Source organism: Caretta caretta, chromosome 4, assembly GCF_965140235.1.
Source record: "Caretta caretta isolate rCarCar2 chromosome 4, rCarCar1.hap1, whole genome shotgun sequence".
Lineage (NCBI taxonomy): Eukaryota > Metazoa > Chordata > Testudines > Cheloniidae > Caretta > Caretta caretta.
In genome coordinates this window covers 73,834,379-73,858,496 of record NC_134209.1, presented here as the reverse complement: position 1 = coordinate 73,858,496, position 24,118 = coordinate 73,834,379, and the positions used below count along the sequence as shown (strand labels likewise).

At 41.7% G+C, this 24,118-nt stretch overlaps 1 protein-coding gene across 5 annotated transcripts in view; it reads right to left on the bottom strand.

Annotated features, from left to right (window-relative positions):
* FNIP2 (folliculin interacting protein 2) overlaps positions 1 to 24,118 on the bottom strand; it is a 92,881-nt gene that overhangs the window by 52,150 nt on the left and 16,613 nt on the right. For 2 of the 5 annotated variants that reach the window (XM_048847556.2, XM_048847557.2), the window contains exon 2: positions 817 to 943. In XM_048847556.2, the coding sequence (XP_048703513.2) occupies positions 817 to 943 (127 nt within the window). Of the gene's footprint in view, positions 1 to 816; positions 944 to 9,462; positions 9,956 to 24,118 lie in introns of those variants that run through there. The other 3 variants (XM_075127772.1, XM_075127773.1, XM_075127774.1) reach the window with 3 other exon arrangements.

Genomic DNA, 24,118 nt, shown 5'->3' with positions numbered 1-24,118 from the left:
TATACTGATGTAAATTTATAGTGTAGGCCTAGCCTCAGAACTGTAACTGAGTAGAAGAAAAGTACAGCTAACAAGGAAGACATACTCTATGTATCACTTTTGTCTTCTTAATGTCAACTGGACATATTAGAATACCGTTTAAGTGCAGCCTTGTAGATCCAGATACTGGCAGAGATCAAGCCACACCTTAATTGTACATTTCCTTGTTTTCGCTGGTTTGTCTCACAACATTCAAAATTATGTATTGTCTGCTATTGTCTCAGTCACATGCACATACTTGACTTTACAAAGAGTAACAAAAATGGAGTGGTGACAATTAAAAAAAAAAGAGTGACTTTATTGTTTTAACTAAAGAGATCCAAAGGGAAGACAAGTGCATCTGAAAACATGCCAGCTCCCAGTGAAATAAGCAGACATCTCTGTGCAACTTGTGTGCAAGAATCAGGCCTAAGAAATGAAAAATGATCAGCTTCAACATATACAAAAGTTGACTATGTCAGAAAAATACTAAATTAAAAAAGGATCAAGTCCATTGAGCAATGCCTATGAGCAGGGCCTATATTGTTTTATATCAGTCACCATATTTTTTTTTTTAAAAGGCAGTAAGCTAGAATGTGTTATTTTAGGCTTTTCGAATGTAGCTGTAACAGGTGTGTCCTGAAAATTTCAAAAAAGTTTTCACCCACAACAAATGCAGCAAAAACTTCCAAAATAAGAAATGCAGAAATTAGCATTGTTTTTTTTTTTTAAATTATTTCCATTTGGGGCCAGAGAACAAAAAGAATCAAAGGACAGACGCATATTAGTGTTTCATACCTGAGCTGCTGCCTCATCAACTTTGCGGACTGCTTTGGAATCAAACAAGACCTGTCTGCCTCTTCTCTCACAATCCTGGTAAACTATCAGGCGGATTTCATTCAAGTCAAACTCTGAACAGGACCAGCTGCGAATTGCAAATACAGTCAGAAGTTATGTTGTTATCTCACCAGAGAGCTAACGGACTTGAATAAGTGAAAGAAGTATGTACCATCATTTGGGTCTTTTGCACAGTGGTGGCAGGAACCAAATTGCAAAAAGAAAAGGAGTACTTGTAGCACCTTAGAGACTAACCAATTTATTTGAGCATAAGCTTTCGAGAGCTCCAGCTCACTTCATCGGATGCATACTGTGGAAAGTACAGAAGACTTTTTATACACACAAACCATGAAAAAATAGGTGATTATCACTACAAAAGGTTTTCTCTCCCCCCACCCCCCTGCTGGTAATAGCTTATCTAAAGTGATCACTCTCCTTACAATGTGTATGATAATCAAGGTGGGCCATTTCCAGCACAAATCCAGGTTCTCTTCCCCCCCTCCCCCCCCGCACACACACAAACCCACTCTCCTGCTGGTAACCAAATTGAAATTTCAACAGCATCTGAAGAAGATTTCATGAAAGTGCTGAGTGAGCACCCATGTTTTGACAATGAAAAAGCCATGTTATTACAACCAAGTACATTTAGGGAGGCAGTGCAGTGAAAGTGGAAACAGCGCAGTCTTCCCTGCAAGGATTTTTAAAATCCCTCTTTATTGACTGCTATGCTATTTATGTATTGTCAAAGCTGAATTATCCTCATACACTGAAGGAAGACTCTAAAAGAGGGAAGTCCTTTCAAGGCAGTAATATTTCCTGTGGTATTAAAAAAAACCTAAGATCTAAAAACTATGCCACCAGCACTAAAAGGAAATTAACAGAGTAAAAACATGAATGACGATGTGGCAACCAGGGTCCTGAAAACCCAGATAGCTACCACAGGCATCGGAGCTTTAAACTCCTTTTGAAGAGGGGAGGAGACACCCTGGAAGGCCACAAGTCAAGTACTTAACAACTGCATGAAGGGAAAAAATGTGAACAAAAACAACTATGGTTTTGTAATTAAAAAAGATCAACAGTAGTGCAACGGTCACATCGGAAGGTAAAAGTAGACATTTTAAGGTAGACCCTTTCCAAGGTACCAGAACCCACACTTTTAAAAACAGCACTGAACGTGCATACTTTTACAAATCATGGTTGGGTTCAGCAGGTTTTTCCACCGTGTGCGATCCTCACTTTTGGAGCTTTGCCATCAGAAACGTGGAGGCCCTCAACTGATTGTTGACTGAAATCTAAACGTTTATCTCAAATAAGCATGTGACACAGTCAAACTATTTTTGTCCAAAGTGCAGCAGAACTAAATATTTGTCTCTATTTAAAACATAGTACCGTAGTAAAGGACCCAAGGTTTTTGCATAGGTTTTACCCACAAAAACCAAACAAGTCCCTCTTCCTTCTGTTCCTTATATTAACATATTAAGGGCCTAGTTTTAAATTCACATGAACTAATAAAATTCCAGGGGTAGATCTTAGAAACCAAGTGAACAAGTTACACCATACAAACAAAAAGCGTTTTCACTAATGCCAGAATATAAACTAGCAATTTAAATACATTTGTTATATTCCATTAAAAGTTACCTGAACCTGTGCATCAGAAACTTCTTTTTTGTCAAAAATGTAACACTCATTTGGAGACTATACATAAATATACCACAATCAGACACAGCAGTAACTGTGTAGTAGGGTGAAGGAATGCATATGGCTGATAACTGCACTGACACCAAGCAATGAACCCTTTGTGCTAGTCGTCAGGGTACCAATAATGAAACCTATGTATAACTAAGGTGCCACAAGTACTCCTTTTCTTTTTGCGAATACAGACTAACACGGCTGTTCCTCTGAAACCTAACAAGTCTCAGTAATGCTTAAAAACTTGCTAGGCCTTGAATCTGTAAGCTCTGACAGTCAAACCTCTAGGGTTCAAGGAGGTTGCAAACTCTGTGCCCTCAGCCGAGGTTAACCCTCTTATATTAAGAGCACACGGTTACAGGCATTCTGATTTCAGAATGACTGCTATGGAGAATTACTGATATTTTATGCTTTTTTCAAAGCTCAAATCTCATAAGTGAAAGAAAGATTTAAGATTAGAAATAGATTTACTGCTTTTCGACTTCAGTCAAAAAATCCTACCACTCTACCAGAAGCACAATCCAAGTGTGAATAAAATTAAGTTGTCACAGACATGACTGATTTGCTAAATATGTGAAATCAGAGACTATACTCAATTTAATAAAATCTTTAGAAACAACAGGTCATGGATGTGGTAACGATGCTCACTCTGTAATATGGTAACACCCTGTTAAACGGAGAGATCTGAGGACTATATTGCTGTATATCTTTAAACAAAAGCTCACTGCTATAATGATCATGCTTTCCTTTTTGATACACACCTATCAAGAATTTGTACAAGTACTATAACTTCCTAACTAAAAAGAGTAAAAAAAAAACCCAAAAACAAAAAAACCCACATTTCTTTGCAAATAATTCTCTCCTCAGAGCACTTTCCCCTTCATCTTAGTTGAAAGCTTCTCTTCCTTCACTTTCCCCATGCATCACTGTAATTTCTTGTTACGTTATTTATGTAGTTTTGATTAAGCTCTTCAGTGCAAGGCATGTCTGTCAAGCACTATGCACATTTATGACATTAATAAATCATAATAGGAAAAACTATTTACAAATTAGAGAAGTTCTCAGACAGGAAACTCATATTGAGTTAAGGATGTAAACAAATATCCATTAACATTTGTTGTTTCCCCTTTTTGAAAGTCAGGAAGGCAACCAAAAGAAAGACTACTGCAGTCCAAATCTTCTACACTCAGTAACCACAACACTAACCTTAGCTATGCTCCATTGATGCAGATTACCACTCTGAGTCTAACTTTTGGCTATTGCCCAGACACCCACCATTCAAGACATAACTCAGCATAGCCGCCTGTTAACGTCAAACCCACCTGCTCACCAATCAGAGACTAGAGATTTGGCAACCACCTTCCCCACCCCCTTTTTTTTTTTTTGGTAGTTTAAACCAGAAACCACTTCTACATGCAGTCAACACAAAACCCTTTTCTAGTCATCCACTCATGTAGGGTAAATAAGGTATCCAGTTCCTAAAGACCTCATGAAGGCTGGCCTGAGATCATATTTCCCATATCCTACTTTAGGCCCCCTAACCTCCACTACTTTCACACATCCTTGCAGAATAGGCCTGGATCTCTAAACAACTGAGGAAGGCTGGAAGAATGGGTGCAGGCTATATCATGCTGTAATATTCCTCATTTTACATTCATATATTCAAGCAGGGAAGATTTAGTTTCATTCATTCAGCAAGGGCTGGGATTCTCCCACTAGTAAGGAGGGCAGATAAAGGTAATGGGGGAGAGTTAAGGTTGATGCAGGAATCATTCTTATATTAATGTTTCATGAATTAGAGCACTCATTTCTTAATCTACAGAAAAACGTGAAAGTTAAAAAAAAGAGTCTAAAAGTGATATGAGTGAAAAGATGTTTACAATCTTAATTTTGTATTAAAAACATGTTTCAAGTAATAGCATTGTTCTCCTCTGAAAATCCCTCCCTGCAATTTCAACTGTAAGCAGTTTTCTTTACTTCTTTTCCCAAACTGTTGTATAATCAAATGCAACAGGGCTTAAACAATCATTGGTGCATCTGATGGGGAGGAAGGTGGAGCGGGGGAAGACATTCCTTCCTAATCTCTCAGGCAGTCAGCCTACACCTTAGAGTATGGAGGTTTAATTATCTTTCTTAGGTTACATAATAGTTTTCACCTTACATACTGTAAAAAAGTGTTAGTCTCTAAGGTGCCACAAGAACTCGTTTTTACATAAATTGTATAGCTCATGTAAGAAGCTGGAACAACAGATGTGCACTGAAATCTTCTGTCCACAGAGCAGCATAGGTAGCAAAAATGCAAGCTTCTCCATACCAGGCAACGTGCTGAGGTGATGTGCCTCAGCTCTGACTTGGATGGACCATATCTAGGGGACAAGAGTACAGCTGTTTTTAATAGACATTTTAGTTTATCATGTTGCATAACAGAATGTCGAGGCCACATTGATTTCCTACACAGAGTGCCTCTGGAATAGGAATTTTCCTGACTAGGCTCTACTGAAAGGGAAAAAAAAAAAAAGTATATCCCACAAATAAACAAACCACTAGAAAACAAGAAGTTCATACAATTTCTTTGCTGCTTTAACTTGTCCTCTGTTAAAGGGCCCAATCTTGCAAAGAGCTGAACATCCTCAACTCCTACTGATTTTAACAGGAAAGGAGGAAGACACCACCATGGAAGACCAGGCTTAATTGCCCTCTCCCATGAACAGCCCAGAGTCACACAAATAGCTGTTTTGTTTCTAAAGTACTTTAACTTGCTCTTCATGTTTTATCTTGATTCTTTGGACTATTTATTATGTTTTCTCCTAAGTGTACTTTGTTCCAATCCACTGGTATTGCTTAGGCAGGACTTCCAGGTTTGAAAAGGATGCTTCTTTAGCCCTAACCAACTCAAAGAGTTTGATGTTCCTTTCTAATGTTTTTGTTGGTTGGGGTTTTTTTGGGGGGTGGGGGGGCTGTCTGCAGTTAAAATAAACCATCTGCTCCTCTAACACAACATTCTTAGATTGCAAGAGGCTCTGATACCAAGGCAATAGGTATTATATGCATGTCTAAGACCACAAAATGATGCTGAAGGCTGTTTTGCTACTAACGATTTTCCTCAAATTAATGTGTTTTTTACACACACGCGCGCGCACACACACACAAAAACACACTGCTTTCAAGAGGTAGGAGTACTAGACAAGCACTACGTTTTTTGTTTTTAAGTCTGCCCTTTCAAAGATAGTCATAGTGTTATATTACCTGTATGCAATCAAACCTATTTGGCTCTGCTCACTGTTACCCAGTGGAGTTCCTACACACCTCACACATGCTAAAAACTACAACCAGTCCACCTCCTGCAGTCCAGCCTTCATCCCTATTTTCCCACCAGCTGCCTATCGAGATTCATTATAGGCTCCAGTTCAAAAGTGAACCAAGGAGGAAATCAAAACAGCCCATGGATTTGCCTCAAATTTACCTCATGCATTTGGTCTCTTTTTCCAATTCCATCCCTGTTCATTTATAGCTTGCCTCCTCAATTCCTTTCCACATTCTTTCAGAAATCACAGTGCTAATTTGCTGAAAGGGGACCCAAACTCCTTTAAACAAACAAAAATGGAATCTATACATGTTTGATTTTAAATTAAATGTAAAGCTCCTGAAAAGCACCAAGTTGGCTGCTTTATTTACCCAAAAAACAGGGATAGCATGGCCAGGAGCAGTGTAGACTTCCCCATACTGCCCCACCTATTTTAAATGACCAAAGACCCACATTCAGGTAGCAAGGCAACAGTTTTTGGCCAAGAATGAACGGAGTTGAATTTCAGCTCTATATTCTGTTATCAGCCTGCTGAGGTACTGTGTCCAGTTTCCCTATCCCAGCTATGCTGCACACCAAAAGAAATTAGAATCAATTTGAACTGATAATTTTTAACTCCAGACATTAGCCCGTTAAGAAAATGTTACTTAAGCTTCTGTCAAGCAGATCTCAAATCTTGCATGAGAAAGGACTGCACTGCTTACACAGAATATGCTGAACTGAAAGAGGGAACTTCAGAGAATGCCTCTCAAGTCTATTCCACGTTGTAATGTTCTGAATTACACCAGGGAAAGGAAGGGGGGGGGGGGGGAGAATATGTCTTGAACTATCCAGTTTCACACTACAGAAGTGATCCATCCATGATCATAATAAGATCAGATGTCATTCAAATACACATGGAAAACAACACATGGACACACATCCAGTAGTGTCAAATCCTTGTGGAATCCATCACAAGGCACAAGATTCTCACATGACTAGCAATTTTTCCCCCTTCACAAAAACACATAGCTGTTTTTTCCATCCTGTATTGTCTACGCTGTTTCATATAATACACAGCTCCAAAACCATGGTGTCTGATGTCAATCATATCCTATACTTAATGTGCCTTGGAGTCACACACACACAGCTTTGTGTTTAATTGCATTTGATATACACTAGTAATGTTTATATTTAATGTAACTATCAATTGACCAATTTCACCCTTGTTACGAAAGACAATTTTATGCTCATCTTCACATAAGAGAATTTCCCCCACAACTATAATGACATTTGGCATTGCAGGAATGGTGTACGGTTAGTCCGTGTAAACTATAGTGAACTTCTGCTTTGGCGAGTTATCCTCTGATGTTTAAAGCAAGTCTATTTTGTTTAAGGGTTTGGTGGAAGAGAAAAACCTACCCACTTCTGCATCACTAATTTCTAAATTGTAGTGGAAAAAAATATTCAAAATAGAGAATTTATACTTTTTTCTGAAGTCCTAACAGCATGCTTAAGGGTAATTTCTAATTTTCTATTTGCAACAAACTAAAAAAGTTCTATTAGTCCATTTCAAACCCATTTACAACACAGAATACTTAGGAAACGGTGATGCTTAAATTAATTTTAAAATACATTTTCAGTTCCTCTTTAACAGCAACACGTAATACAATCAGGGATCGCTTCAGTAGCTAAATCTTTGTGTGCTCAATTGGAAAATGCAAAGTAGCTATTTTTTGTTGTTGTTTTGTTCAGTTTTCATTGTTCTCTTTATTAACACCAGGTCCAGCTGTTTGCAATTACCTCGCTGATGAACGGCACAGACATTATACAAGATCCACCAAGTATTATGACTATTTTTTGATACCTGACTAATATGATATTGAGTTAACTTTAAGACAGTTGGAACCAAACAAAATAGAGGAGCTGTGATACGCAAAGAGTACACTAGGGTAAACTTCAGGCAAATTAAAAAAACTGACAGTGGTAAGCAGGAGCCGTTCACCCCAGTGTATGGAAAGATGCCAGAACTAATAACTAAGAATTTTAGCAAAAAAAATTCTATGTTCACATGGTTCTCATAGCTTTTCTATAGTTAATATGAGGCTGGCACTCTTCAATATCTGTTTGTGGTAACAAGTCATCCACTCAGGAAAATGAAGGACATGCTTAGAATCTTTTTTTTTTTCCCTTTTTAAAAACTAAAAGCTGGTTTGTTCAGAGTGTTTCACCAGGTTTCTTGTTAGCATCAGGTAAAAATGCTAATGCTAAAAATCCTTCACTCTCCCCAAAATAGTGGCAAAGCTGCTTCTTTAAACTTATTCAGATGTCTTCTGCTATACGTAAGAGAGGATAACTTGGATATAAGGTGACCTCTTTTGCTTAGGGGAAAATTTAAATTATATTTGCTTTTCACAAGCCTCGATTTCATTTCTTCATGTAGCACTTAGTTACTATATTATTTTCCATGTATGTATTGCTATACACTGAAGGACAGGATTTTTTTTTAAATGAACTAGAAGAGCATTCCCAGTTGCTTTAGAAAATGTAAAGATAGCTGAAGTGATTCTGAAGATATTAAACAGTTTGAGATACAATAAATATGCAGAATTTAATTGGTAATATTGATCACGTTAAAAATTGAAAAATTCACCCCTTACTGCACTCCAAATGATCATCAGAAAGCTGCAAATACTCAGAAGCCTTAACCAGCATATTGTTCTCAGATCATCCATTTTTGCAAGGGTCAACAGAACTCTGATCTCAACAAACAAAGCTTGCAGCTTACCTTCATAATAGCCAGATGTATATTCTGAGATCTATGCATATACTCCAGCTGAACAGCAATTCATTTGTTTAGATTTGAGAAGTATTTCAGTTTGCTTTAAAAACATTACTTTGAGAAGGTACAAACTGATGTTTCAGTGCAGCAAATACTGAACAAGCTGTTGGGCTAGTGATGTCTTCTTAACCTATTTCAACTATACTCAATAAGGTAGTTTTTACTTTTAAACCCACGATGGAGGGGAGAGAGTAACAGAGTTTTGTTACACGGTAGTTGTAAGAAAACAATACAACTTGGAACTGCTTCATAGCTTTCACTCAAGAGCTTTATTAATTGAATAAAAATATCACTAAGAAGTTATAACAGGACAGTAACCAAACTCAGTATTAGTTTATTGCCTGATCTTGGGATTTGTTCCTGGAGATGTTCAGCAACTGAAGCAACCGTCCCCTCATTTCATCTCTTTCTCCCCCCATCCCCTGCAAAATGTTACTGATTGACCCACTGACATGGGGCAGGCAAAGAAGATCAGAAACAGTTTTAGAAGGGGAAGGAAAGTTTGTGCCACTAGCTGAAATTACACGGTATTATCGAAACTTAATTTCTCTTTCGACTATTGGCATTGAGGACCCAGGTAGCATGTATATACAACTTGTGTTAGAGTGACAAATTTGGTCTGAGTAACCAATGAAGAAGAACTTTGGAGTATTATGGCCCCATTTGGAAAACAGCTTTTCAATTCGTTGACTTTATGGCATTTTAGGCACATGGTTATATTTCCAGTAGAATGCAAGCTAGAACACCCAATTACCTCTGAAAATTACATTTTCAAAAAAGATAACTGGCCTACCTGTTTTGCAGCAATGTATTGACACTGCTTTTACGATCGGTGCTCTGTTCTGGCACAAAAGATTTATCCTTTTTATCTAATCCTGTGTTTGAGATATTATTTCCCAGTGGGCAAGAGGCATTATTACTGTTTCTTGCTCGGTCTGTTTGCCCTCCTGTGTTGTGTGCAGTTTTTGGTGTACCTCCACACATCTTCTTAGTTCAGATGTACTCTCCCAAAGCTTCTTGAAAATACTGAATACTGGCTTAAGAGATATGGCTTTAAGGTAGTTGCTTCACAATGGCTCAGCATCCAGCAACCATAGACATTTCCTCTCAGAAATTCAACCACGTCTTTTGTAGCAATCCACTGGGTTTCTTTTTTAGAACAAGAGTAACATGTTCTGCCAACCAATAATTCAGGAAGACAATTGCATCCAACGTGATGTAGTATTTATCCCAAATTAGACCACCACACGGAACTTTCAAATTTCAAAGCCCATCCAAGATTATCTCCTGCTTCTGTTGCCGGAGTTTTTCCACCAAGCCCGGTAAGCAGTCAGCAGATACAGCAGCTAATACTGATTTTAACTACCTTTGTTTCCTGGTATGAGATTATGTAGCTGGCAATTATTTATTTGGTCACAAGACCAAACCATATGGCCTCTGATAGAAAGAGCATAGTTGCTTTTGCACTGACTTGCCCTTAGCTGCAAGGTTGTTCTAACACTGGCTACAACACCCTCTTAATGGCTCTCATGTGAGCAAGTGTCATCTGACAACTCTTAGCAACCACCTATGGCTCAGCACCGTACTTCAAATGCAAATAAAAATCTGTCACCAATACCCTACAGTTATCAGGTAAGGAATGATTAACACCAGCAAACACCCCAGAATTTTTGCACAGTAATGGTTTTACTCTGTAAACAGTCTATATTCATCTAAGACCCTGATACTGCTTAAAAAAAAAAGCAGCTTTTACACAATGGAAGAGAAATCTGTTTACAGAATACAACTGATAGGTAAGACCTGACGAATATGAGGGAGATAACGTTTCACTTTTACACTTGCTTAAAAATATGTCCCTTAAAAATAAATTAAAAGACAGATGTTTTAAATACCAAATAGGAATTATTAAAAAATGTAGTACAACTAAAAACACTCCCTACCTTTAAAAAAAATAAAATAAAAAAGATTAACATGCACTTGGAGAAACGGGTTTAGAACTAAAACCAGACTTTTGTTTTACAACAAATGGATATTCAATCCCTTCAGCAGTGCATGTGTAACACTGACATTGGTGGTCAAACCTTGGACCTCTGGAGCTATGTGGATGAGTCTCTACTGCATGAGCTAAAAAGCCATATGACTGTTAGCTAAGGCTGTAGAGCAGACTCATTAGTCTCTAAGTGGTCTCGGTGCCACTAGATGGGACAGAACACCCACCCAGGAGGTGCGTGAGTTACACATGCCAAGAGGACACGTCTTGTTTTCTACAAGCTCAACTAACCTCATCACGGTACAGTATATAATTGTCCCTTCTGCCCTTAAAAAAAGGATTCCACCCAAAAAACCCAAGCACCCCATACAAGATCACCATTTTCTGCTAAAATTTGCTGTAGAGTACTGTCTACACACATGCACCAAAAAAAACAATGAAAGTTTGGCATTTATAAAGCCCTTTTCAGCCACAAAGCTCTTTATAAGGCAAGCATTATCTCCGTCTTACAAATGGGACAACCTAGGCACAAGTAGGTTAAATTACTTGCTCAAGGTCACTCAGCAAGTCCAGGGTAGAGCCAATAGTAAGTTACATGGTCTTCCAATTCCCAGCTCCATGCTCAGTCCACTAGATCATAATTGCTCCTGTTCATGCTTGAGAGGAACAAACTACAGCTTACCATGCCCTCCTCAAATCTTCCCAAAATCTTGGGAACCATGCTCCTATTCCTGTCCTTTTCAAGCCTGTAGAATGATTCTGGACCACCGTTAACATGTTTAATCCAATCTAAGCCATGCACTAATCATGCTGAGTGCTACTTGTTTGAAATCTAATTTCACAGCATGGTAGTATTTATTACAGACGAGACCTGACACCACTGAAGAGAAAGAAAATGGCTCTCAGAACAGCATGAACAGACGTCCCATTTTTAAAGGGACAGTCCCGTATTTAAGCCCTCCTGGAAGTATCCTGACTTTTTCTTTAAAAACAGGCAAATTGTCCTGTATTATTTGTCTCCCCCACATCAGTACTGGTGGGTACTGCTGCTGGCCGGATCCCTGCTCGCTAGCGGCTCACTCACCAGCAGTGTGGAGGGGGTGGGGGGCTGCAGTGGCCGATGATGGGGGTGGGTGTGCAAGGCTGGTGGCAGGGCAGAGCTGCAGTGTGCGGGGCCGGACACTCCCCCCGCTGGTCCCTCAGTGCAGTCCCGGCTGCGTGCCGGCTCTTGGCCAGCAGGGCCCCATCCCCCCCATCCCATTTCTGGCCGGCACCGGCTGCGTGGTGTGAACTGCGGTGACTGGTGAGTGCAGGCAGGCGCCAGGCAGCGGCCGGCTACGTGTCGCTCTGCTGCCCACCCATCGGCCCTCTCGCTGTCCTCTCTCTGCTTTGCCCCTTCCCCAACCCCGCTGCCCCTCCACGTACCCCTACACTCCCAGCACTGTGCGGAGAACCAGCCCCTAGTCGGAGCGCTTGGCTCACCAATAGCCTGGCCAGCAGGCTCCTTCCCTCCCCCGGTCTACACTGGCAGTGTTAATGCACTGCCGCGGTAGCACTTTAACATGGCTTTTGTAATCGCGGCCCAGCGCTGGTGCACTGTCTCCGCTGGTGCTTTACAGCGCTGAAACTTGCTGCACGCCGGGGGTTGGTTTTTTTCACACCCCTGAGCGAGAAAGTTGCAGCGCTGTAAAGTGCCAGTGTAGACAAGCCCTAAGACCCGCTGGCCCAGGACGCTGGCTAGTAGGAGCTGAGCCCTGCATGTGCCAGAGACCCGGGCAGCCACTCTGCCGCTCAGCTAAGCTCCCGAGTGGAGCCCTAAAGCAATTTTAAGCCTGTTCGTGACCCAACCCTGCAGGCTCCACAGCAGCCCCCAGGGCAGGGACTTAGCACCCTCTTCACCTGCCCCACTCCCCATGCCCCCTGGGTCCTTCCCCCAGGGAGCATGGGGCTGCTGCATCCCCTAGGCACCCTCTCCTGCTGAGCCACCTCTCTGGCCCCATTCGCTGAAGCCCCTGCAGTCAGGTTTCCTGGGCCCTGGTGCACAATGCATCCTTAGGGCTTAATCCCTTCCTGCCTGTGTTGTAGCTGGGGGACAGGAGGCCGCTGGGTTATGTCAGTGGCCAGCAGCAATCTGGAGATGTTAGCTGCCTTTTGACACTGTGTGGGCAGGAAGGGACAAGCTGCTTCCAGCCACAGGGCAGCAGGGAGGGAGGAAAAGTTGAGCTCTGCAAAGACACAGGCCAGGTCATCCCTTCCCCCGCCCCACCCTGCGGCTGAAAGCAGCTACCTGTCCCTTCCCTCCCGCACAGGAAAGGCTGCTGCTCAACACATTCTGGTGTGAACCCTGGCAGAAATCTGGGGAGGAGAGGCATGTGACCCCCCACGTGTTGCCTCAGGAAGACACAGGTACCAGGAGATGAGGGTCCATCTCAGGAGCCCAGCCAAGCCTGGACCATTGGGTTGGTTGGTCGGTCGCCCTCCCCCACCCCCATGAGAGGTAGGGGTGTGGGTGTGGGTGTGTCCTCTCCCCATGTGAGCCCTAAAGATAAGAAGGTAAATAAAAAGAATCCAACTACACAGTATTTCTTTTTTGCAGGGACTCAGTCAACTTGATGTTAATTTGAACATTTGTACTGCATAGTTCTGATTGATTACCGTTGAACTCACCTGAACACAAGTAATTTTACCAGGTGTCCCGTATTCAGCACAGGGAAATATGGTCACCCTAAGAGTAAGAAGTGAAGTTCTTCATGCTATTTGAGACCTTAGTTATGCTATCAGTTACCATCCTGGATCCCCAGGAACTGTGCTATACTATAGCTTTTGAACAGTCTCTTGGAGGAACCCCAAGGGCTCTGCCTCCCTCTTCCTTCAGCATAGGCCACACAGCCTCACTGCCTCCTAAACTGAGCTACTAGACTTCTGCATCATACTATGAGCTCTACTCTGCAAATCCAACAGAGAGACTCCTTGTAGATACCTGTTTCAGAGTAACAGCCGTGTTAGTCTGTATTCGCAAAAAGAAAAGGAGTACTTGTGGCACCTTAGAGACTAACCAATTTATTTGAGCATAAGCTTTCGTGAGCTACAGCTCACTTCATCGGATGCATACTGTGGAAACTGCAGAAGACATTATATACACAGAGACCATGAAACAATACCTCCTCCCACCCCACTCTCCTGCTGGTAATAGCTTATCTAAAGTGACCACTCTCCTTACAATGTGTATGATAATCAAGGTGGGCCATTTCCAGCACAAATCTGGTTTTCTCACCCCCCCCCCCCCCCCCCACAAACTCACTCTCCTGCTGGTAATAGCTCATCCAAACTGACCACTCTCCTTACAATGTGTATGATAATCAAGGTGGGCCATTTCCAGCATAAATCCAAGTTTAACCAGAACGTCGGGGGAGGTAGGAAAAAACAAGAGGAAACAGGCTACCTTGCATAATGACTTAGCCACTCCCAGTCTCTATTTAAGCCTAAATTAATAGTATCCAATTTGCAAATGAATTCCAATTCAGAAGTTTCTCGCTGGTGTCTGGATTTGAAGTTTTTTTGTTGTAAGATAGCGACCTTCATGTCTGTGATTGCGTGACCAGAGAGATTGAAGTGTTCTCTGACTGGTTTATGAATGTTATAATTCTGGACATCTGATTTGTGTCCATTTATTCTTTTATGTAGAGACTGTCCAGTTTGACCAATGTACATGGCAGAGGGGCATTGCTGGCACATGATGGCATATATCACATTGGTGGATGTGCATGTGAATGAGCCTCTGATAGTGTGGCTGATGTTATTAGGCCCTGTGATGGTGTCCCCTGAATAGATATGTGGGCACAGTTGGCAACGGGCTTTGTTGCAAGGATAGGTTCCTGGGTTAGTGGCTCTGTTGTGTGGTATGTGGTTGTTGGTGAGTATTTGCTTCAGGTTGGGGGGGCTGTCTGTAGGCAAGGACTGGCCTGTCTCCCAAGATTTGTGAGAGTGTTGGGTCATCCTTCAGGATAGGTTGTAGATCCTTAATAATGCGTTGGAGGGGTTTTAGTTGGGGGCTGAAGGTGACGGCTAGTGGCGTTCTGTTATTTTCTTTGTTAGGACTGTCCTGTAGTAGGTGACTTCTGGGAACTCTTCTGGCTCTATCAATCTGTTTCTTCACTTCCGCAGGTGGGTATTGTAGTTGTAAGAATGCTTGATAGAGATCTTGTAGGTGTTTGTCTCTGTCTGAGGGGTTGGAGCAAATGCGGTTGTATCTTAGAGCTTGGCTGTAGACGATGGATCGTGTGGTGTGGTCAGGGTGAAAGCTGGAGGCATGTAGGTAGGAATAGCGGTCAGTAGGTTTCCGGTATAGGGTGGTGTTTATGAGACCATTGTTTATTAGCACTGTAGTGTCCAGGAAGTGGATCCCTTGTGTGGACTGGACCAGGCTGAGGTTGATGGTGGGATGGAAATTGTTGAAATCATGGTGGAATTCCTCAAGGGCTTCTTTTCCATGGGTCCAGATGATGAAAATGTCATCAATATAGCGCAAGTAGAGTAGGGGCGTTAGGGGACGAGAGCTGAGGAAGCGTTGTTCTAAGTCAGCCATAAAAATGTTGGCATACTGTGGGGCCATGTGGGTACCCATAGCAGTGCCGCTGATCTGAAGGTATACGTTGTCCCCAAATGTAAAATAGTTATGGGTAAGGTCAAAGTCACAAAGTTCAACCACCAGGTTAGCCGTGACATTATCGGGGATAGTGTTCTTGACGGCTTGTAGTCCATCTTTGTGTGGAATGTTGGTGTAGAGGGCTTCTACATCCATAGTGGCCAGGATGGTGTTATCAAGAAGATCACCGATGGATTGTAGTTTCCTAATGAAGTCAGTGGTGTCTCGAAGGTAGCTGGGAGTGCTGGTAGCGTAGGGCCTGAGGAGGGAGTCTACATAGCCAGACAATCCTGCTGTCGGGGTGCCAATGCCTGAGATGATGGGGCGCCCAGGATTTCCAGGTTTATGGACCTTGGGTAGTAGATAGAATATCCCAGATCAGGGTTCCAGGGGTGTGTCTGTGCGGATTTGATCTTGTGCTTTTTCAGGAAGTTTCTTGAGCAAATGCTGTAGTTGCTTTTGGTAACTCTCAGTGGGATCAGAGGGTAATGGCTTGTAGAAAGTGGTGTTGGAGAGCTGCCGAGCAGCCTCTTGTTCATATTCATAGTAGATACCTGTGCACTCTTCAGGGGCTAATGCACTCCAGCCAGTATTTGCAGTGACACTCAAGCAGCAATTTCAAAACAGTGGGGTTTATTAGTTGACTGGAGCACAGCACTGGAAGTCTTTAACTTTTATTTCTCTTGCTAACTTAAAGCACAGTTCATTCTGGTCAGCCCAAAGCAATTCACCAGCCAAGCTGTAGTGAACTCCATTTTCAGGCTGTCTCTCTCTCTGACCTCCTTAGTCAGTTCCCAGTGAAAGAACCAAGCTTCTTCCAAAGCCCACTTATTCCCCCAGCTCACCCCTCTGTTCTCAAGCTGGGGGTCTCTGCTCAGCTTCCCTGCTGAGCGCAGCTCCGTGAGTCATTAGAGCTTATATTGTCTCTCGGACTCCTTGTTGATCTGGGTCAGTTTCAGCCAGTTCCTGAATGACTCTATTCATTTCACCCAGACAGGGACATGAGGCACACACCTGTGTCTCTTAGAATCACAACTTAATCCTGAAAGACAACTTAAATCCCACCCCTCAATTGGGTAGCAATGCAAAGCATGGGGGAAACTGAGGCACACATAGGCCTCAAAAAAATTACCACTTACACCAAGGCAAAACAGAACCCTTAGAAAAACAGTTTTCTAGACATATTCCCTCCCCCTCAATACTTTTTGATTATGATCAACAAAAGCATAAGATTAAAACTTTGACATGTAAAACTGCATTTCAACTCAACTTTAAAAAGACAACTTAATTTGTAGGGCTTATGTTTGTGCAGTGCTACAATACAGTGAACCACCTGAAAGTGCAAAATCTAACAAATTCTGTTATGTTTATTCCATATATAAGTAATGCCAATGCACAAAGTATTAAGTTTCACTCCACTTAACACATACACACAGAAATATATTTACTACACTGGGGATGGGAGACTAATTTGACAAGCAGTATTTTAGTGAATACTGCATGAAAATATACACACACATATATAGATATATAGGAGTGTAACATAATTTGAGGAGGATGGGCTAAGACTAGTGGAAGAACAGAAGATGCTGCCAGTTGCTCTATAAGCTTTCCTTCCCCTCCCCAAAGAAGAATGCTCAAGTAAGCTATTGTAATCAAGATACAGTATCAGTGTCTGGTGCTAGAATCACAGAAATGAAAGACTGGAAGGAACCTTGAGAGGTCATCTAGTCCAGCCCCACCCACTGAGGCAAGATCAAATAGAGTCAGACCACCCTGGACAGGTGTTTGTCTAACTTGTTCTTAAAAAACCTCCGATGACCAGGATTCCACAATCTCTCTTGGAAGTCTATTCTAATACTTAACTATCCTTGTAGTTAGAAAATTTGTCCTAATGTTTAACCTAAATCTCCCTTGCCAACTGAGGATTAAAAAAAAAAAATCCTGCCTGATATTTTGAGATGCAGCGTACTCAATTCCCACTTATGTCAATGGGAGCTACAGGTACTGAGCACTTCTGAAAATTGGGCCACCTAGTTTTCTAATCTTCTACTCATATGACCTCATGTCAAGGTTCCTCCCCCACTCTGAACTCTAGGGTACAGATGTGGGGACCTGCATGAAAAACCTCCTAAGCTTATCTTTACCAGCTTAGGTCAAAACTTCTCCAAGGTACAAAATATTCCACCCTTTGTCCTTGGATTGGCCGCTACCACCACCAAACTAATACTGGTTACTGGGGAAGAGCTGTTTGGACACGTCTTTCCCCCAAAATACTTCCCAAAACCTTGCACCCCACTTCCTGGACAAGGTTTGGTAAAAAGCCTCACCAATTTGCCTAGGTGACTACAGACCTAGACCCTTGGATCTTAAGAGCAATGAACAATCCTCCCAACACTTGCACCCCCCCTTTCCTGGGAAATGTTGGATAAAAAGCCTCACCAATTTGTATAGGTGACCACAGACCCAAACCCTTGGATCTGAGAACAATGAAAAAGCATTCAGTTTTCTTACAAGAAGACTTTTAATAAAAATAGAAGTAAATAGAAATAAAGAAATCCCCCCTGTAAAATCAGGATGGTAGATACCTTACAGGGTAATTAGATTCAAAACACAGAAAACCCCTCTAGGCAAAACCTTAAGTTACAAAAAAGATACACAGACAGAAATAGTTATTCTATTCAGCACAGTTCTTTTCTCAGCCATTTAAAGAAATCATAATCTAACACGTACCTAGCTAGATTACTTACTAAAAGTTCTAAGACTCCATTCCTGGTCTATCCCCGGCAAAGACAGAATATAGACAGACCCACAGACCCTTTGTTTCTCTCCCTCCTCCCAGCTTTTGAAAGTATCTTGTCTCCTCATTGGTCATTTTGGTCAGGTGCCAGCGAGGTTACCCTTTAGCTTCTTAACCCTTTACAGGTGAGAGGAGCTTTCCCCTGGCCAGGAGGGATTTCAAAGGGGTTTACCCTTCCCTTTATATTTATGACACCTCATTTGCCATTTTGACTGGAATTGTCTGTCAAGGAGGAATATGGAGTGATAGCTTTGACTTCCATTTTGCCCTTTCCTTTCACTACTAGTGCCATCTCCTGGCACCTCTGGATTAAACACTAATGGCCACCATATTGGAGGCATCAAGTGATTACCAGCCCAACACTTCAACAGTAGCTCACCACTTCCTTTCTCTAACCAATTTTTGAAGGATGCTCAATCTGCAACACAAGGCCCAAAGACGAAATCAACCTACGGGCAGGCAGAGAGTGTGTATAAACAATGATTCAGGAAAGCCTCCTACTCTCCTGCTATAATCCATTGGGAAATGGAGGTTAGTCATTCCTTTTATAGGACTGTTTGGCAGTATGTCACCTGCTGTTTGTAGGTCACTTCTAAACCTAGATAGACCTAACTCTCTTCTTTACTTGGATTGCTTTTAAAATGGCAGTATTGGTTATGCATTATTAATCCCAAATGCAATTTCAACACACACACCCTTCAAATACCTGAAATATCACGATGAAGTCCAATAGGATATAAATTTCTGTACCAAAAAACCTATCCATTAAGGCCAAGCATTGTTTCAAGGTTTGTTTCCTTATGCTATTGTAGATTCTTCATTCATGTCTCTAGTAGGATTTTCTTTCCCACATCCTTTAAGAGACAAACTAAAGATATCTGTAGACAAACAGAAATTTCACAAAATTTCTTGCCAAAAGAGCAAGCATGATTCAGAGACATAGACAGCAAAACCAAACCAACTTCTCTCCTTTTAATCATATACTACTGGCTGGTTCTCCTAAAACTGAAGCAGTAAATACAATAAGCAAAGCCTGTTAAAAGGTAGAGAGTAGCACCAAGTATTTGTCATATATGAATACAAAAACCAAAAACAAACAGATGTCAGATTCCACTTCAACTAAAGATGGATTTCCTTCTGTTCCATTTGCTGAACCATTTATTTGTGGTACTTTCCAAAACATGTTTGCTAATAAATATGTTTTCCCAAAAGACACTTCTCCCCGTATTTACTGTGAACATGCAAAGTTCTAACACACTGTAATAGCTGCATTCTTTTTCTTATACTTATTCACCTAAAATAACCCTGATACACTGAACAAGCTGCTGAGCCTATGTAATCCACCTTGTTTAACTCTGATGCATTGTTACAAGTTTCATACAAGTTAGACCAGATCCTTTCTACATTAGTCACTCAAGTGAACAAGCATGTGACTTACACTGACTCTCTCTAGCTTTAGATTTTTCACGTAAGCAGGGGGTCAGTTTAATGGGGAAGTTCTTACTACCAGGTTAGAAATACCAGAACCACATTAGAGGCAGGCAATGTCAATTTCGAAAACAATTTTTTACTTTATTAAATGAAATATCTGAGCAGTACTAGAGGAGGGTTAGAAGTACATATCTCTAGGGACCACTTGCTTAATACAAAACACACCAAATATTGGGGCTGGAGGAGATAAGAGTATATTGAATTTTTCCCAACTTCAATGCGATTTCAATTATCTTTAGATTGTTAGAAAACAGACCCTTCTCTTCTCAAAAGAAGAAACTACCTACTGTTAATGTCTGCTTTCTTCATCTCTAAATTAGATTACCAGAACTCATTCCCCATCAAGTTAAACATAGCTGTCATAAATAACAAGAGCTGGTGTGAATAAATCACACCAAGGTCTCAAAAAGAAAAGGAGCACTTGTGGCACCTTAGAGACTAACAAAAGTTATTTGAGCATAAGCTTTTGTGAGCTACAACATGCGATGAAGTAAGCTGTAGCTCACGAAAGCTTATGCTCAAATAAATTGGTTAGCCTCTAAAGTGCCACAAGTACTCCTTTTCTTTTTGCGACTAACACGGCTGCCACTCTGAAACCAGGGTCTCAGTTTCAAGACCCACATTCAGAGTCTTATCCTAATCTTTGTTTGGTATCTAGATCCCAAACCCAAAGCTGCAAAGATAACATGCAAAACAGGAACAGTGACGCTGAGGAAGTCCTGAACAAGGCTCAGAGGCAGAGAATGTTTTCAACAGTAACCCCATCAGCGGAATTTCTTGCCAGAGAGAAGACTGAGCCCAAGTGTGGCTGTATTCAGATCAAAAAGTAAAACACATTTTCAACACCAAAATAATAAGGTCCCTGTGGGGGCATAGTTTTAATAGGCAGAACCTTAATACAGAATAAAAGGAACCAAGGGCTTGCAAAAAGGTTAATTACAATTCCATCTTCATCCAAATCTTTTCTGGACAAAGAAAAGCTATGTGCAAGCAGACATAACTTCCTTTATCTAAATAAAGCTATTAACCCTCCCCTCACACCAAAAAGATTTTTTAAAAACCTTAATCTGTTACTAGCTCTTGGTTTATCATAAATTCATGTCAAGTATTTCTCATATTTTAGTTCTGGAATAAAAACAATTAATTTGTTGAAAAGTTTCAAAAAATTGCATATTTACTTTTTTTCTTTTTTTGGTTAAGGGTACAAAGTACACCTTTCGTAACAAAGTCCAGCCTTTGGCCTCTAACACCAATTTCAGATTTGTCTGGACACCAGAAGCTTGACTGAAGCAAGCAGTATTTGTTCTGTTTAATGTGTCCCAATCAGCAGGAGAGCTCCACCTCCTCATATAGTCAGCTCCCTGTCTTGGTCAATGCATCAGTCATATGTCACTTGTTCCAGACTGAATCATGTGATCAGGCCAACTTCCAAGAATTCAGATACTAAATAAAGATGCTGCCAAAGCACATCTGACAACGGCTTTCGCCAGAAACTGAAATGGGGCAGAATCTCTTACCCTGCCAGCTTTACTGCCCATACACCTATGAACCTTACCAGTTATTAACACTGTATATTGGATAGCAGAATTAAAACTACATATTGTGCTTGTAAAGAGGCCAATTTACCCAAGACACTGGAAAACAAAACATCTTGTATTTTTATACTGTACCAATTCTTGTTGCATTTTTAATCAATTAATAAGGAATAAAATAATGAGTATCTCAGAACCTAAGGCCAGCAGACACCTCTCCACACCATCCTGGGGATGACAGCCTGGAACATGGGCTTGCCCGTCCTTTCCTGCTCCTTTGCCCTCATTTGTACAACTTATTTTCTACTAGATCGCCTCCAAATTACTGCTCAAAAAGAATTTTTTCTTAAAATCAGAAAACTCCAACATCAAGTTACAAGTACATACAGGTTACAGGTGGTTGAGGACATAAAGCCTGATCCTAAAGTACAGAACACCCTCAACTCCTGATGACCTCAAAATGCTGTTAAAGATCCATTTCAGTCACAAATAATGTAGACTTTTTAAAAACAAAGTAGTCAAAAGCCAACCTCCTTTATTCACGGTGCCAATACCAGAATTTCACCTGAACAAATGAAGACATTACTTGCACCTAAACAAATACATTCAATGCGCTGCCTCACACTGCTTCAGGTGTTTGCAGTACCATCAGCTGACTGTGACTACTGGAATTCCAAATAAAAATAATGTCATGATACTAACCAACAATCCATTAGAGAGACTAGACCCTTGAGATTTTTCCCCCTCCATCCCCAGATAGTCAGGAAATTTTGGAGGAGCTAGTGGTTGTTAAATCCCTTTGTCCCATTGATATGTTGACTTTGTGGCTGTTGGAAGGTAGAATATAACAAGTAACTTACAAAGTGAGAAGAAAAGGAGTACTTGTGGCACCTTAGAGACTAACCAATTTATTTGAGCATGAGCTTTCGTGAGCTACAGCTCACTTCATCAGATGTATACCGTGGAAACTGCAGCAGACTTTATATACACACAGAGAATATGAAACAATACCTCCTCCCACCCCACTGTCCTGCTGGTAATAGCTTATCTAAAGTGATCAACAGGTGGGCCATTTCCAGCACAAATCCAGGTTTTCTCACCCTCCACCCCCCCACACAAATTCACTCTCCTGCTGGTGATAGCCCATCCAAAGTGACAACTCTTTACATAATCAAGTCGGGCTATTTCCTGCATAGATCCAGGTTTTCTCACATCCCCCCCACCCCCATACACACACAAACTCACTCTCCTGCTGGTAATAGCTCATCTAAACTGACCACTCTCCAAGTTTAAATCCAAGTTAAACCAGAACATCTGGGGGGGGGGGGTAGGAAAAAACAAGAGGAAACAGGCTACCTTGCATAATGACTTAGCCACTCCCAGTCTCTATTTAAGCCTAAATTAATAGTATCCAATTTGCAAATGAATTCCAATTCAGCAGTTTCTCGCTGGAGTCTGGATTTGAAGTTTTTTTGTTTTAAGATAGCGACCTTCATGTCTGTGATTGCGTGACCAGAGAGATTGAAGTGTTCTCCGACTGGTTTATGAATGTTATAATTCTTGACATCTGATTTGTGTTCATTTATTCTTTTACGTAGAGACTGTCCAGTTTGACCAATGTACATGGCAGAGGGGCATTGCTGGCACATGATGGCAGAAGCAGCTGTTCTATCTCGGGGCCTCTCCTTCTGCCCCTCCACCCCCACGAACATGATACAGTTCTGTGGTGACCTAGAATCCTATTTTCGACGTCTCCGTCTCAAGGAATATTTCCAAAATACCTCTGAACAACATACTAATCCACAGAGGTCTCCCTGCCAACACTACAGAAAGAGGGATTCTAGATGGACTCCTCCTGAAGGTCGAAACAGCAGACTGGACTTCTACATAGAGTGCTTCCGCCGACGTGCACGGGCTGAAAATGTGGAAAAGCAGCATCACTTGCCCCATAACCTAAGCCATGCGGAACGCAATGCCATCCACAGCCTCAGAAACAACTCTGACATCATAATCAAAAAGGCTGACAAAGGAGGTGCTGTTGTCATCATGAATAGGTCGGAATATGAACAAGAGGCTGCTCGGCAGCTCTCCAACACGAGTTTCTACAAGCCATTACCCTCTGATCCCACTGAGAGTTACCAAAAGCAACTACAGCATTTGCTCAAGAAACTTCCTGAAAAAGCACAAGATCAAATCCGCACAGACACACCCCTGGAACCCCGACCTGGGATATTCTATCTACTACCCAAGATCCATAAACCTGGAAATCCTGGGCGCCCCATCATCTCAGGCATTGGCACCCTGACAGCAGGATTGTCTGGCTATGTAGACTCCCTCCTCAGGCCCTATGCTACCAGCACTCCCAGCTACCTTCGAGACACCACTGACTTCCTGAGGAAACTTCAATCCATCGGTGATCTTCCTGATAACACCATCCTGGCTACTATGGATGTAGAAGCCCTCTACACCAACATTCCACACAAAGATGGACTACAAGCCGTCAAGAACACTATCCCCGATAATGTCACGGCTAACCTGGTGGCTGAACTTTGTGATTTTGTCCTTACCCATAACTATTTTACATTTGGGGACAATGTATACCTTCAGATCAGCGGCACTGCTATGGGTACCCGCATGGCCCCACAGTATGCCAACATTTTTATGGCTGATTTAGAACAACGCTTCCTCAGCTCTCGTCCCCTAAAGCCCCTACTCTACTTGCGCTATATTGATGACATCTTCATCATCTGGACCCATGGAAAAGAAGCCCTTGAGGAATTCCACCATGATTTCAACAATTTCCATCCCACCACCAACCTCAGCCTGGTCCAGTCCACACAAGAGATCCACTTCCTGGACACTACAGTGCTAATAAACAATGGCCACATAAACACCACCCTATACCGGAAACCTACTGACCGCTATTACTACCTGCATGCCTCCAGCTTTCACCCTGACCACACCACACAATCCATCGTCTACAGCCAAGCT